At 38.9% G+C, this 16,946-nt stretch overlaps 1 protein-coding gene across 6 annotated transcripts in view; it reads right to left on the reverse strand.

The window, feature by feature from the left end:
* RAB28 (RAB28, member RAS oncogene family) overlaps nt 1-16,946 on the reverse strand; it is a 267,344-nt gene that overhangs the window by 128,079 nt on the left and 122,319 nt on the right. The window contains exon 8 of one of the 6 annotated variants that reach the window (XR_013165722.1): nt 15,740-15,837. The exons of 4 other annotated variants lie outside the window; for them this stretch is intronic. Coding sequence is in view for 1 of the 2 variants with exons in the window: in XM_077136409.1 (XP_076992524.1) it covers nt 15,804-15,837 (34 nt within the window). In the remaining variant the exon portion in view is untranslated. Of the gene's footprint in view, nt 1-15,545; nt 15,838-16,946 lie in introns of those variants that run through there. One more of the 6 variants, XM_077136409.1, reaches the window with a different exon arrangement.

Raw genomic sequence — 16,946 nt, forward strand, 5'->3', positions numbered from 1 at the left:
CATTGCAAAACGGGCTTCTGCTATGGCCAGTGAGTGGAGATGAACACAGGATGGTCTCCCTGACTGTTAAGTGCTTCAGCTGTGAGGTAACATGTTTATTCTGTGCTTACAGCTATTTGGCTAGGATTGGTCACATGGCCTCAGCTAACGACAAGGGTGCTGGGGAGGTATGATCCTCCCAGGTGTGGGAAATCAGATATGGGTATTACCAGAGGTCTCCACCACAAGTACCCATTCAGAAATCACTTTCCCAAGGTCAAACAGCAGAGAAGGGGCAAGGACAGGACAAAGTCCACCCAACTCTCCCCACCATACCCTATTTGGCACCAAGGGCTCCTTGGTCAATTTTTTTTTTATCCTCTAGATCCTAAGCGGCTGCTGAATAAAATCTGAGTTGGAAGCACTTCCCAGGACACTGCCTAAGATCTGTCGAGAAGAAGTTCAAAGGAGCATGATCAAACATGGAGCATATCAAAGAAGTGCTCCTACACACCGAGAACCAACTTGAGTACATTTTTGAAGCACAGTGCTCACGTGTGGTCGTCTGGAATAGCCGCCTAGCATCACATCATCCTCTGCCTATCATCAATAACTCCTGGGGGCAGGGATCACTGGGGAATCGTCAATTGCTCTGTTCCCTTCTATCTCTAGCCAAATCAAATATCTGGCTTATATCCCTTTTGTTGAGCAGCTGCAAAACCCACCATCATTGCTCTTGAATTCCAGCAGTTGAGCAAAGCCTGAGACCGAATGTAACCTGTGAGCCAAGAGTGCCTGCAATACTCACTTAAGAGCATGCTTTGGTTGCTCCACAATCCTACAACAGGAGACTGTGAACAATGAAATTTTCCTTCTTACACAGGATCCTGGTAGAAGCAATGATCTTTTGATAAACTGCTCAAAAAATAATAAAGTGCTGAAAAAGAGGACTCTGCAGGGATTTCATTTTAAACACATGCTCTATAAGATGAAGACAAAGGCCAAGCGGATCTATGCTTTGGGGGAATTACCCTAGTTGATATTTTGTCACCTAAGAAAAGTGTTTCACTTCAGCACCATGTGCCAAGCTGCTTTTCCCAGCTTTGGTGGCAGAGTGACACAGAAGAGGAATGCCATCTTTGGGAAAAAGGGTCCTAAGTTCCAGGCCAACTCTGGCTCCTTCCAACTATGTGACTAGGGGAGAGTTGATCAGTTTATTCATGTGCAAAATAGGTTGAAAATACTGACCCTGCAAAGTTGTGAGAGTCAAATAAAAATAAATGACACAATGTGAAACAGCTAGTGCAATGCCTGGCCCAAAGTGGAAATTCAATATATTGGGGCTGTCTTCTCAGGTAGGTTTAGCCTTTTCAAGGATGATATGATGTCAGAACAGACTATCCCATGGATGGCTCTCAGGGGCATCTACTTTGGGAATGCATCATAGTCCAGTGTCTGGTCCTCAGTCTTGGAGGTTTAGAAACTGGTTCAGCCTACCCAGAGATCAACCTTCTCCTAATGCACCAGATTGGTGGATATATGCTGTGACCATCTAATTTAGAAGGAGACATTTTCTTAATTTTCCAGGGCTATTTAAACAAATACCATACAATGGGTTCACTTAAATAATGGAAATTTAGTGGCTTGCAGTCTTGAGGCTAGCACAAATCCAAAATCAAGATACCAACAATGCTTGCTTTCTCCCCAAAGACTGTAGCATTCTCATGCTGGGTGCTGTCAACCCTGGGTCTCCCTGACTTAAATCTTTTTTGCCCTTTGCATGGCAATGTCCACTCCTAATTCGTAGCAGGAGCAATGCAAGGGTTGTCATAGTAGCAACACTAGTGCAGTTAGAAGCATGAATGGGTAGGACGGGGGTGATAACAGGAGGAGTGGCAGTTATGGTGTCTGCAGCCACTGAAATAGAAGTAGTAGAAAGGAGATATATAATCTCTGGCTTTTCAGGCCACCCCAACCTGAGAGCAAAATAGGGACCCCAATAATAGGACAAAACAGTATTTGTCAGGCCCTGCAGGAGCTCCTGCCTCTGAAACTCCTCCCCACCGATTCAGGAAGTCTCCAAGAGAGGTCTCCTGTGTGCTTGAGAATATGCGGTCCATTGTTTGGGAGCACAGTCTTCCCGGCTATGCTATGAGATAGAGCCTCCCACTTGGTCGTCTCTGGCTCTACTTTCTCAAGTGACACTCTCTGCCACCCTGCAGATGCAGGATGCTCTGGCTCATGGTCAGACCTCTAAGGTCTCCTCCCAACTTGGGGCAGCCACATTGCTGCCTCCCAAGGTAGAAGACACATCCACCTCAAATGTGGCCTTATCTCAATCAGTTGCATCTTTCAGACATTTCAGTAATGTCATCTTCACTATTTTCTTATTGTTGCATAGTTCTCTTTTCAGGCACAGTCCTGAGTCCCCAGCAGGTAGCAGGTCCAGAATACAAGCCAAGATACCCTGCTATATTCACCCATCCCTTCAACCCAGACCCAAAGTTCCCGGGGAGAAAAAATGTACATTTCAATTTCTTTTCCATTAAGGTAAGCTCTTTCAGGCTAAGTGAAGAAAAAAAGTAAAATTCTAAGATCCTCCATATAGAACATGTGTTAAATTTATATGGAGTAAGAAGGAAACAAAATAACTTATTAATTCTGCTTATGTCAGGGTAGTGGGATTCAATAATTCAACAAATATTTATTGAGTGCTTTCTAGGTACCAAGCACAGTTCATGCACTGAAGGCATATTGGTGAACAAAACAGACAAACATCTCTATCTTCATGGAATTCAGTGAAGAGCAACAAATAATAAGAGAGAAACAAACTATGTAGTATATCAGATGGTGCCATGGAAAAAATGAACCAGAGATGGGGGCATGGTGGGAAGGTGATGAGTGCTGTTTGAAACTGGGTATTTAGGGAGGGACCCACTGGCAAGATGACAATTGAGCATAGCCCTGCAGGTTCTGAAATTCCTCCCTCTGGAGGTTCAGCCTTCTCTCCTTCAAACCCTTAAGAATTACTTCTGTTTTCCATGTGTCACCACCAGCCAATATTATCTTAAGTATTATGTTTAGGAATTTTCATAAGCCAACCAATATAATGGGTTTCTTTTTAAATTTCCAAATATGAAACTATTTTGTAATATTAAATATGCTTTTTAAAATGGAGTAGCCATTGGGGAAATTTTCTCGACCAAAATGGGGAAGAGAGAAATGAGACAAAATAAAGTATCAGTGGCTGAGAGATTTCAAACAGAGTCGAGAGGTTATCCTGGAGGTTATTCTTATGCTTTATATAGATATCCCCTTTTTAGTTTATGGTGTTTTGGAGTGGAGGGAAGTACTAGAAGTAGAGCTGTGTTCTAGTAGCCATGTTTCTTGAAGATGATTGTATAATGATATAGCTTTTACAATGTGACTGTGTGATTGTGAAAACCTTGTGTGTGATGCTCCTTTTATCTACAGTATGGAAAGATGAGTAAAAAACAAGGATAAAAAATAAATAATAGAGGGGAAAAAAGGTTAAAATAAATTGAGTAAATTGAAATACTAGTGATCAATGAGAGGGAGGGGTAAGGGATAGTTATGTATGAGGTTTTCTTTTTTTCTTTCTTATTTCTTTTGCTGGAGTGATGCAAATGTTCAAAACAATGATCACGGTGATGAATATACAACTATGTGATGATATTGTGAGCTACTGATTGTATACCATGTATGGAATGTTTGAATGTCAAAATGTTTGTATGTTAAGTTTTTACAATAAAAGTATTTTTTAAAAAGATGAAGCACCCACTGGTCAGAACTTCTGATAGGCATCCTACCCCCAAATAACTGACTGCTTTATCAAAGGCAATACTTAGGGTAGGTTGTATTCTTCCAAAAACTACTTTGAGCTTTTGTCTCTTATAAAAACAATCTGTTTTTTCACATTCTCTCTCTCATGGATGTTTCTGTCTATGATTAATCAAGGACCAGTCAGGAAAATACACTTTAGGTATTTCAAACAGGAAAGGAATTCGTGCTCCCAAAATCATTGGAAGAGCAGCTGTTAGAGGGTCAGGAAATTGAAGGCATCACAGTAAGTAACTGGAGATGACAATGACCCACTACAATGACATGGATAATTTGGGGATAATGCAAAAGACCCTGCAAAATCTCCCAGTAGCCAAAACCCATCATCATCCAATTGCCAAAAGAACAATAAGATTGATTCTGCCTCTGCTCATCCTCTAAATCATACCTTATTGCCTGTCACTGATGAAATTTACCCTGGAAACTTGCTGGCAAGGACTACTGGGAAATGCCAATCCCAGGCTCCAACCCCCATGATTTAGGTAAGCATGGAGAATCTATGCCCAAGATGGGAGGGGATGGTGCTGACATTGCCAACAGTCTCTCCTGCAGTCAATTCACTCTGAGTAATTCTCTTGTTCAATTGATAAATGTTAATTACACAAAAGTTGCATCCCTCCCTACTATTCCAGTTCAGGGCAGGTCCTCTGATATGTTCAGTTTAGTAGAGCATTATAGCTTTTATCTCCCAGATGTATGCAGGTCCCCTGTAGTCTAATAGTTGTCCTAAGGGACAATACTAGGTGGAATTATCTCAGTGGCTAAACTCATTTCCCTGAGGAGTGGTCAGCTGGTGGCTCTTGACCCAGCACTGTTCTCCCTCAGGTGAAGACGATATAGTTGACCAGCACTGAGACTCGACACATGACATTCAGGCTCTCTCCTTGCCCTTCCTGTCCTCCCTGCCGGCTCCATCACTACCTCATCCCACTTGACCTCCCCCACAAAAATACCTAGAGTTTAGTATCCTTTGCCATAGATCTTAATGCATATCAGGAAGAACTTCCATGGAACATTAAAACAGATTCCCTAATTAATAGCAATGAAAGTTGGGTGTTTTGTCTCCTCAAGGACTTCATTTGCACAAATAATTGTCCATTTTCCATTGCCTATTCCTGTTTTCTATGAATCCAGGGAAAGATAACAACCTCCTGTAGAATCATCTAAAAACCAGTTATTCTAATACAAAAAAGGGAAGACAAAGCAAGTTGAATGTTCATATAAGTTTTTAAACATTGTTAGTCCACAGAGCATGAACTACTGTAGATTTGCCAGCCACAGAGCTTGGGGTAAATGGGAATTGCACATGTGAGACCAGCCTGTACTAGGGATTTCCTAAGTTTTAATTGATAGAAAATGTGGTGGTCATTCAGGGTTGTATATTCACAGAAGGGCAGGCAGACTGTGATGAAATCGTATTGTGTGTAGACTGCATTTTACAGAAAAGAGAATTGTTTTTATTTGTCCCAAGTAAATCATCAGTGTCATCAGTAGACTGTGTGAATGAAGTGACCCAAACATAATAAGTCCCCTAATAAAAAGAAACTTAAGTCACAAACACTTTTATATTGTTGAATGGTTACTCAAAGCACACTTGTGTGGATGAAGCAAAATGTTTCCTGGGTAAAACCCAAGTATTCTACTTTCTTGAGTTAGGCCAGGAAAGTGTTTAAGGTAATCCAGTTGGCGATCATAATATGTTCCCTTCACCTAAAACTTCTAAAGTTCTTAGCCTTTTTGATCACAAGCCCTTTGAAAATCTGATGAATGGTAGACACCATGGTGGCCATGGGGTGAGCTAGAGCTTTATCTGCTACATGTCCTTTTGTATCTTCCTTCTTCTGGTATCTTTGGGAAACTCCATCCCATCTATATGTGCTGTAAGACTGTCAGTCACAGGGGTGGGGGTGGGAGGCAGACATGGCAGCCTGATCCACCAGAGTGGCTCAACACCCTAGTCCCAATGAATGATGAAGTCGTGTCTGTGTGACTCAAGCTGGGGATTGAGTGTCATTTCTTTGCCATTGGGTGGCGTTAAACTAAGAAGTGTGAATAAGTTGTTGGTGGCCTTATTGTCCACCAAGTAAAAAGCACCCTAAAGCAGAATTAAATCAGAGGCAAGCTGAGTTGAGAGATGGAGAGAGTGAGAGATACAGAGCAAATAGATTCAGCTAGTCTGGAAGGCATTAGTCTCTGAGGTATGAGCCCCTGGAAAATGAGCCAATAAATTACTTAGGCTCATGGTTTCTGTCTGATCCAACCAAGAGAGTCCAGGCTAAAAATAATCCTTTCCCTAAATATAACAAACCTACTTACACATGCACAAAATAATACATATACTTTCAAGGGGTTATATATATAATATCAGAGGCTAATGTCCTTCCATGGGCCCTAATTTAAGAGCCCTGCCCAGTCAAATTCCTAGATGGTGTTAAAGTAGAGTTGATATTACTCTCAAAACCAAGGTTCTATTACATATTAAAATGTTAGATCTTGAATGGTACCATAATGTTGACAACCATTAACAAAGGGTCTGAGGATAATAACTAAGATCCAGCACCACCTGTAAAGAATTATTTAATCACAAGATGATGAACATGTGGAAGACCCAGGAGAAGGAAAAGATCTGTTTCTTGGGAAGTAGAGGGGGCATTCAAACTCCTGTAAACAAGGGGACTTCTAAGGCCAACTGGCAAGCACAAGCCCAGGAAAAGATAAAGGCCCAGAAAAGTCAGGGAGGACCTTGTAGACTGCGTTCTTCTTAGGCTGACCTTCCTGACAGGTGGACTGAACTCTGTCAGAGAACACCAGCCAATCCAAAACCAATTTGCAAAGATGGTGAAAGGTATCTTTTGCTTAGGCTTCTTTGATTACAAGCCAAGAATTTTATCTGGTAAGATGTTCAAAAATGATGGAGAGATTGAGGCATTCCCATAGAAACAAAAGCTAAGGGAGTTCATCACCACTAGACCTGACCTACAGGCAATGCTAAAGGGAGTGCTTCAGATTAAAAGCAAAGAACACTAGACAGTGGTTCAAAGTGTCATAAAGAAATAAAGACCCCAGCAAAGACAACCATTTGGATATTTAAAAATGCCAGTGCCACTGTATTGTATTTTTCAGTATGTGACTCCACTTCTTTACACTCTACAGGTGCTAAAATGCAAATGCATAAAAAAAGTGATGATATATCTACAGTTTGGGGCACACAATGTACAAAGAAATAATTTGTAACCAGTATTAATAAGGGGGGGGGGATGGAGGGGTATAGGGAAAGTATACATGTAGGCTAATGAAGTCAAGTTGGCATCAAATCAAATATGAGTATTATCTATTTAGAATATTAAATTTCCCCCCATTTTCTACAAGGAAAACTTATGAAAAATATATCTTGATAGAAATGAGGAGGGACACAATATGGTACAAAGCAAAAGATTAAATAAATATGAAAATAGGTATTAATGGAAAAATTGAGGGACAATAAATGTATAAGACTTACAAAGAACAAATAGCGAAATGGTAGAAGGAAGACATGAATTATCATTAGTGACTTTAAGTGTAAATGGATTAAAGTTTCAGGTCAAGTGGCAGAGCACAGCAGAATGGATAAAACAGTGTGACCCAACCATATGATTTTTACAAAAACTCACCTTAAATTCAAAGACACAAGTAGGTTGAAAGTGAAAGGATGGAAAAAATTATACCGTGCAAGTAGTATCCAAAAAAGAACTAGGGTAGCTATGCTAATACCAGATAAAATAAACTTTAAGTCAATACCTGTTACAAGAGAGAAAGATGGTCATTATGTGCTGATAAAAGGGTCAAATCAGCAATAAAATTCAACAATTATAAAATACACATGCATCTAACAGCAGAGCTCCAAAGTACATGAAGCAAATATTGGAAGATTTAAAGGGAGAAATAGACAGCTCCATATTAATAGTAGGAATACACACACCACTTTCAATAACTGATAGAACATCTAGACAAGAAGATCAATAAGTAAAAACAAGACTTCAATGATATTCTAAACAAACTAGACCTAATAGACAAATATAAAACACTTCACCCAATAACAGAATGCACGTTCTTCTTGAGTGCACAGGAATCATTCTCCAGGATAAGCCACCTCATAGGCCAAAAACAAGTCTCAATAAATTTTAAAATATTGAAATCATACAGTATATCTTTCTCAACCACAATTGAATGAAACTGGAAATCAATAACAGAGGGAGAAATGGAAAATTCACAAATATACTAAAATTAAACTACATCCTCTCAAATAATCAATGGACTAATGAGGAACTCACAAGGGAAATCAGGCACTATCCAATGCAAATGAAAAGGGGTACACAAAATACCAAAACTTATGGGATGCAGTAAAAGTAATACTGAGAGGGAAATTCATAGCTCTAAATGCTTACATTAAAAAAGAAGTTTCAAATCTGAGACCTAAACTCAAAACCTGAAGAACAAGAAAAAAAATCAAATTAAACACGAAGAAAGCTAACAAAAAGAAATAAAAATTAGAGCAGGGATAAATGAAATAGAGGATAAAAGAAACAATAGAGTATCAACAAAACCAAAAGTCAGTTCTATGACAAAACTTAAAATGGCAGAATTTAGCCAGACTGCCAGACTGAGGAAGAAATAAAGAGAGGACACTAATAACTAAAATCAGAAATGAAAAGGGAGACAATATTACTGACCCTATTGAAATAAAAAGGGATGTAAAAGGATAAAATAAAAGCAATTGTATGCAGCAAATTAGATAACTTAGATGAAATGGGAAAATTCTTAAAAACACACAATCTACCTACACAGACACAAGAAAAATGGATCTCAACAAACTAATAGCTAGTGAAGAGATCGACTCAGCAATGAAAAGCTCCCAACAAAGAAAAGCCTAGGACCAGATGGCTTCACAGGTAAATTTTACCAAACATTCCAAGAGTAATGGATACCAAGACTCCTCAAACTCTTTCAAAAAGTTAAAGAGAAGTAAACACTCCCTAATTCATTCTACAAGACCAGCATGACCCTCATACCAAAGCCAGTAAAGATACCATGAGAAAAGAAAGCTACAGACCAAAATCATTTATGAATATTGATATAAAAATCCTCAACAAAATACCAGCAAACCATATCCAACAACACATTAAAATAATTATGCACCATGATCAAGTGGGGTTTATCCCGGGTCTGATGGTTTGAAGCCATGTGTACCCCAGAAAATATCATGTCATTTAATCAATCCTTGTGGGTGTAGACCTACTGTAGGTTGGACCTTTTGATTAGGTTATTTTAATTGAAGTGTGAACCCCCTCATTCAAGGTGGGTCTTAATCCTCTTACTGAAATCCTTTATAAAAGGATAAAAGACAGAAAAAAAAAACAGAGAAGGACACACAGAAGCTAAGAGAGAGAGTAGCTAAAGGAGAGAAATACACAGAAGCTGGAAGCAACAAAATCCAGGAGAGAAAAGAGAGATCAGCAGATAAGCTATGGACCTTCCCATGTGACTGAGGTGTCCTGGATGCTGAAAGACTGTCTTCAGGGACTGTATTAGTTAGGGTTCCCTAGAGAAACAGAACCAACAAGAAACACTCACAAATATAAAATTTATAAAAGTGTCTCATGTGACCACGGGAATGCAGAGTCCAAAATCCACAGGGCAGGCTGTGAAGCCAGCGATTCCAATGGAGGGTCTGGACGAACTCCACTGGAGAGGCTTGCCAGTGGAAGCAGGAAGAGAAGCCTGTCTCTTCTGAATCCTCCTTAAAAGGCTTCCAGTGATTAGATTGAGCATCACTCATTGCAGAAGACACTCCCCTTGGCTGATTACAAATGGAATCAGCTGTGGATGCAGCTGATGTGATCTAATTCTATGAAATGTCCTCATTGCAACAGACAGGCCAGCCCTTTCCCAACCAGACAAACAGGTACCACCACTTGGTCAAGTTGACACATGAAGCTGACCATGACACAGTCCAAATATCACTCTGTTGATCCGTTGATTTAGACATTTTCATGTCCAAAGAACTGTAAACTTGCAAGCTAATAAATCCCCAATATAAAAGCTAGCCCATTCTGATATATTGTATTTCATCAGTGCTAACAAACTAAAACACCAGGTATGTAAGGGTGATTTAATATAAGAAAATCAATTAATGTAATACAACACAATAATAGAATAAAGGAAAAATCTACATCATCTCAACTGACACAGAAAAGGCATTTGACAAAATATCATACCTTCTTGATAAAAAAAAAAACTTAGAAAACTAGGAATAGTAGAAAACTTCCTTAACATCAAAACAGCATATATGAAAATCCCACAGCTAATATCACACTTAATGGGTGAAAGACTGAAATCTTTTTAAGATCAAGAACAAGACAAGGATGCCTTGTCACCACTCTTATTCAATATCATACTGGAAGTTATATAACCAGACAATTAGGCAAGAAAAAGAAATGAAACACATCCAAATTTGAACAGAAAAAGTAAAACTTTCCCTATTGGCAGATGGCATGATCCTTTGTACAGAAAATCCTTTTTAAAAATCCCCAATAGGGCAGCGCGACAGCGGCTCAGTGGCAGAATTCTTGCCTGCCATACCAGAGACCTGGGTTCGATTCCTGGTGCCTGTCTATCCGGAAAAAAAAAAAATCCATGATAAATTCCTAGAGCTAATAAATAAATTCAGCTAAATAGAGGGGTACAAGGTCCACACACAAATATCAGTAGATATCTACACACTTGGATTGAACAATCAGAAAAAGAAATCAAGAAAAACATTTAATTTAAACAGCAACTAAAAGAATCAAATATCTAGAAATAAAAATAACCAAGGATAGAAAGGACTTATATGCAGAAAACTGCAAAATTTAGCTGAAAGAAATAAAAAAGACCTAAATAAATGGAAGAACATTTCATGTTCATGGATTAGAATATCAAATATTAAGATGCTAATTCTATACAAAGTAATTTACACATTCAATGCAATCATAACCAAAATTGCAACAACCTTTGTAGAAATGAAAAAACCAGTCAATACATTTACATGAAAGGGTAAGTGGCCTCAAATAACCAAAGCCATCTTGTAAAAGAAGAACAAAATTGGAGGACTCACACTTATCAATCTTTAAACTTATGACAAAATCACAGTAATAAAAACATCATGGTACTGGCAAAAAGACAGACATATAGATGAATGAGATTGAATTGAGAGTTCAGAAATCAACCGTCATAATTAAGGCCAAGTTATTTTTGACAAGGGGGCAAGGATCACTCAATGGAAAAGAATGGTCTATTCAAGAATGGTGCTGGGAAAACTGGATCTCCATTGGCAAAATAATGAAGGTGGACCTGAGCCTCATTATATACAAACATCAACTCAAAGCAGATCCTAAATATAAAAGCCTGAACTACAAAACTCCTAGAAGAAAACTTAGAGGAGTATCTTCAGGACCCTGTGTGACACAATGGTTTCTTAGATTTTATACCCAAACACAATCAACAAAAGAAAAAATATATAAATGGAATCTCATCAAAATTAAAAACTTTTGTGCATGAATGGACTTTATCATGAAATAAAATGACAACATACACAATGGGAGAAAATGTTTGGGAACCACGTATCTGATTAAAGTCTAATATTCTGAATATAGATCCTTCAAGTCAACAATAAAAAGACCACCGCCCAATTTAAAAATGTGCAAAAGTCTTGAATAGACATTTCTCCAAAGAAGGTATACAAATGGCCAAAAAGCACATGAAAAGATGCTAAACATCATTAGTCACTAGGAAAATGCACATCAAAATCCTGAGATACCATTTCAGATGCACTTGAATGACACAGTTTACAAAACAAAAGAAAATTACAAGTTGGAAAGGATGTGAAAGATAGGTACATTCATTCATTGCTGGTGGGAAAGTAAAATGGTGCAGCCACTGTGGAAGATAGTTTAGTGGTTCCTCAGAAAGCTAAGTATTGAATTACATACAATTTAGCAATCCCACTTGTAAGTATATACCCAAAAGAATTGAAAGCAAGGACTCTAACAGACATCTGCACACCAATGTTCATAGTAGCATTATTTACAATTGCCAAAATATGAAAGCAATGCAAGTGTCCATCACCCAATGACTGGATAAACAAAATATGGTATATGCATGTAATGAAATATTATTTGGCCATAAAAAAGAATAAAATTCTGAAACATGCCACAAAATGGATGAACCCTGAAGACATCATGTTGAGTGAAATAAACCAGACATAAAGGGACAAATATTGTATGATCTCACTGATAAAAATAATTAGAATAAGCAAGTTCACAGAATTGAAATCTAGAATGTAGGCTACCAGGGGATGGGGTGAGGGTAGGAAATAGGGAGTTAAGGCTTAAAATGCACCGAGTTTCTATTTGAGATGATGGAAATGGATGGTGATGATGGTAGCACAACCTCTGAACCTAATTAACAGCATTGAATTTTATATTTGAATGTGATTAAAAGGGAAAATTTTAAGCTGCATATATGTTATCTGAATAAAACTTTTTAAAATATCCATGGAACTACACAACACAGTGAACCTTAAGTTAAACCATGGACTACAGTTAATGGTACAATTATAAAAATGTGCTTTCACCAATTGCAACAAATGTATCACAGCAATGCAAGGTATTGATATTAGGGTGGTGTATGGGAGCCCTGTTTTATGCATGATTTTTCTGTAAATCCACTACTTCTCTAAAAAAAATAAAGAACAAAGCATTTTAAGATAAAATGTCAAAATATGTGGGAATATTCTCATGGGAGGAATAAAATCTTAAGTTTGCAATTTGAAACATGGAAGTACTTTTGTGCTAGAATCATCTCAAGAGAAAAATGAGTGGATGGATAACTGTAACTGATACAATGTTTTTCTTTTTGAAATAATGTACTGGGATCCCATTTTGAGCCTAATCCGTACCCACCATGAGATTTATTCACTATGATATTTATCTTCCATCATCTGGCAATGATGCAGGAACAGTGAAATAAGAGAAAAATGAAAGTGTTCTGGTAAGGAAAACTCACCCTAAAGAGAGTAAGATCCTGTATAACTCTTTGGCCAGAGAGCAATGTGTTCACATCATTGGTATAGAACTGGGCTTAGTGCATAATCTTAGTTAGCTCATGATCTTAATGTTACTCACTGTGCAGCAAGTTAATTATGCCTTTTTAAAAAGAATATGTTGAAGTCCTAACCCCCACTATCTGTGAATGTGACCTTATTTGGAAATACAGTCTTTGCAGATGTAATCTAGTTAAAATTAAGTCATAATGGATTAGTATCAGCTCTAAGACCAATAATTGGTGTTTTTACAAGAGAAAGGAGAGAGAGATTTGCATACAGTCATGAGAAAGACACACAGAGGGAAGACAGTCATGTGAACACAGAATCAGAAATTGGAGTGACGCAGCTATAGGACAAGGAGTGCCAAGGATGGCCTGCAACCACCACAAGCTAGAGGAGAGGCAAGGAAGGATTCTTCTTCTAGAGCCTTCAGAGAAAGTATGGACCTAGAAATATCTTGATTTCAGACTTTTGGCCTCCAGAACTGTGAAACACCGAATTTCTGTTGTTTTCAACCACCCAGTTTGTGGTGCTTTGTTACAGCAGCCTTAAGAAACTAAGCCTGGTATCATGGACTCAGGCCTGAATTTGCAGCAAGGGGGCTACAATAAAAGAGCAAATACAAGTTAGAAAACATGTCCTACTTTTCTAACTGCAAGCAGTCCACAACTTCGATGCCAAAAACTGAGGCAACAATTGGAAATAGTCTCTTTGAGGCCAGTTTCAGCAGCCTTGAGGAGGCACCAAGTGAGTATTAGCCAGCAAGGGTGAAAGCTTTGGCCAGAATTGCACAGAAGACATATTGCCCCAGAAATCAACAGTGTACAGGACCATAGCTGAAGCTATGCAAATCCAAAAGGATGAGTTCCTAGACCATGTGAGATTTACCACTTCTTAGGACTCTCAGAACCATTTGGAAAAATTTTAGGAGTGCTGGAGAGGGACTGGAGTTCTCAAGTTTAAGGCAGAGCTGCTTTATTTTTTATATTCCATGGTGTTTTATGTGAAGAGTGACTCTCTTTTCCCTCAAGAGGGTACAGCTGAAGCAGAAGTGCCAATAATGTAGGCCAAATGGAGCTTTGCCCAACGGTGGTCAGAAGATAATTAGAACATGGAAATTTTGGGTTGGAGTCTACCATTTCATGCCCTGCTCCCAGTTCAACATTATAGATTCAAACTGAGACCAGCTGCCAGATTTCCAACCCTCCTCTCTCTGAACTCCTATTTCTAAACAGATGCTGCACTGTTTGCCTGGTGTCTTTGGATTGAAACATCCAGTGAATGTGAGGGCGATGAAATGAGATTGGAATATTCCAGACACAAATCAATGTAAACCATACTTCGGAACTTTAGGCTTGAAATGAGGGAAGGGTGGCAGCCCTGTTTGCTGGTGAACAAATACTCTAAAAGTTAGGGCGATCACCATTACCAGATCAACAGTCCAGAAGTATCTGTACTTTTCACATCTCTCTGAACAACCATCATGTATCTACTTGGGAGTCATTAGCTTTTGATTGGTCCCACACCATTTGTTAAGATGGATGCCCTGTCACCAAGATGTGACTTAAATCACCCGATGAATAAAGTTTACACTCTGTGAGCTCCCATTTGCAAACGTGACTAAGTGGATTCACATGATGCTGCGCAAGCCTGCCTACCTCAGTGTGGTAGAGAACAGGAAGGGACAAAGAAATATTGGACGCCAGTGTCGAAACAGTAAGCCATGCCGTGGGAAGTGGCTGAACGGGTCATTAGAGACACAGAGTCTGCTCCCGGGAGTCAAGTGTTTCATCAACTGACTTCTCAGCCTGCACAGCTCCATCTCAGACATGCTGACGTTATATACGCAGCATATGCGGTTTACAAAAAGGAGAAGAAAAAGCAAAAAAATAAAAATAAAAAACCCACACCACTCAATATGCTTCTGAAGCCCTCGTTTAGAGAGGCTCCTAGGGGAATATCTCTTCCCTGAAAATTCCTTCTGGGCCTTCTCCAACCTCAGCACTATATAGAGATCAAGTGCTTATGCAAAGGGCGTCCTTACTTTCTGGGTTGTGACTTCTCAGTTCACTGATCTTTTGAATGTCCTCTCTTCCCTGAGACATCCATAACTGATTTTCTAGCTTTATTTTTTTTTAACTTTTTTAATTGTATAGTATAACATATATACACAGCAAAGAAATAAAAAAGTAATAGTTTTCAAAGCACTCTTCAACAAGTAGTTACAGGACAGATCCCAGAATTTGTTATGGGCTACCAGATGATCCTCTCATATTTTTCCTTCTAGCTGCTCCAGAATATAGGAAGCTACAGGGCTTAAATATTTTTTTATCATCACAATCGACTTTTTTTCCTCCTTTTTTTGTGAAAAATAACATATATACAAAAAAGCCTAGCTTTATTTTTGCTCACCTATTCTTTTAGACATTAAATTTATTTTTACTTCCCCTATATAACCAAAAAGTTTGAAGGAATGCATTAGAAAAATAGAAATTGTTTCTATTTTACTGACTGTTTTGTCATCAGTACTGATGACAAAAAGGGGGGAAGAAATGTATGCTGTAGCTGCTTCAAAAAGTGAAATTCATTGTTACCTCTCTTTTCCTAAAAGAAGTCTAGAAGTTTCTTAGGGAAACAAAGCTTTTGTGGATGGAAAATTCTGAAAGAAAATTTTCATCTTATAAAAGGGACGTTAAGTTACCTAAGACTGTCAACACTTTTACAGAATAAGAATATTTTAATGTTCCAGTTTTCACCACTTACCTATTGGAGACTTACCTGAGTGACACCACAATACCATTTTCTCTCTGGTTCTATCTTCTTTTCTGAGGCCACTTAGGAATCAAAATGTCTTCCAATAACATTTTCTGTATTTCCTGTCATGTGGAAAAACTCAGGTACCATGACAGAGCCCTTGAGGAACTATTTTGCCAGCCTGTACCATGAAGTCCTTCCCTGCCTATAAATAACTCTACTCACTTAATCAATCTATCAAGTGTCTGCCCCCCCCCCCCCCAATTACAGTGTGTAACCAATGGAAAAATGGACAAAGGAACCAGGTTGGATAAATGTGCACACGTTTAACAGAGGGTTGACAAGGACAACTCCCCATAATCCTGCATCCCATTCCCTCCTCCTTGATTTGAAAGGAATAGTACATCTCAACCACTCGATGTCAGGCACAAATGGAAGCACTGAAAGTTTATCTCCCTGGTCTACTACTTGCCAGAAACAGGTTGGGTAATCTGAGACAAGCTCAGAGAGGAAGAGAGGAAAGAGAGGAGGCTAGGGCCAGCAAGGATGCATGCATGAGCATTGACCCTTAATATAGTAAATCCACCAATGATGAATTTAGGATCATAGTTCATTTTTAAAATACTGTAATTCCTTTGAATCAATGTATATTACCATGTGTATAGACTTTCCTGGCTATTTACTATTTCCCAGTGTGGCAGACACTATTCTTTGGTTAACGCAACTGTCATTTCTAGCCCCCTTCCCTGATCTGCATTTCCTTCGTAGCTGCAAAAGCTAAAACTGGTTCTCTAAGACTGCTATCAATGAGGGGTGGCCAGGGAGATGTAGGGGAGAATGTGTGGTAGGCAGAATAGTGTCTCACCATATATGTTTACATCCTAATCCCTGGAACCTGTGTGATACGTCATATTATGTGGCGTAAATGACTTTGTAGATGTGATTGAGCTGGATCTCAAGATGGGTAAGTTATCCTGTTTAAGTTGGGAGGGCCTGATATAATCACAGGAGTCCAGAGGCAACATCAGAGATGATGTGATGACACAAGGTCAGTGACCCTATGTGAAAAAGTATTCAACCAGCCATTGCTAATCTGAAGATTGAAGAGGGTCACGAGCGAAGGAATGTGTAGAAGCCTCTAGAAGCTGGTAAAGGCAAAAGAATGGATTTGTCCCTAGAGCCTCCATAAACGAACACGGCCCTGCTGACACCTTCATTTCAGCACAGGGAA

This window comes from Tamandua tetradactyla, chromosome 19 (genome assembly GCF_023851605.1).
Source record: "Tamandua tetradactyla isolate mTamTet1 chromosome 19, mTamTet1.pri, whole genome shotgun sequence".
Classification (NCBI taxonomy): Eukaryota; Metazoa; Chordata; class Mammalia; order Pilosa; family Myrmecophagidae; genus Tamandua; species Tamandua tetradactyla.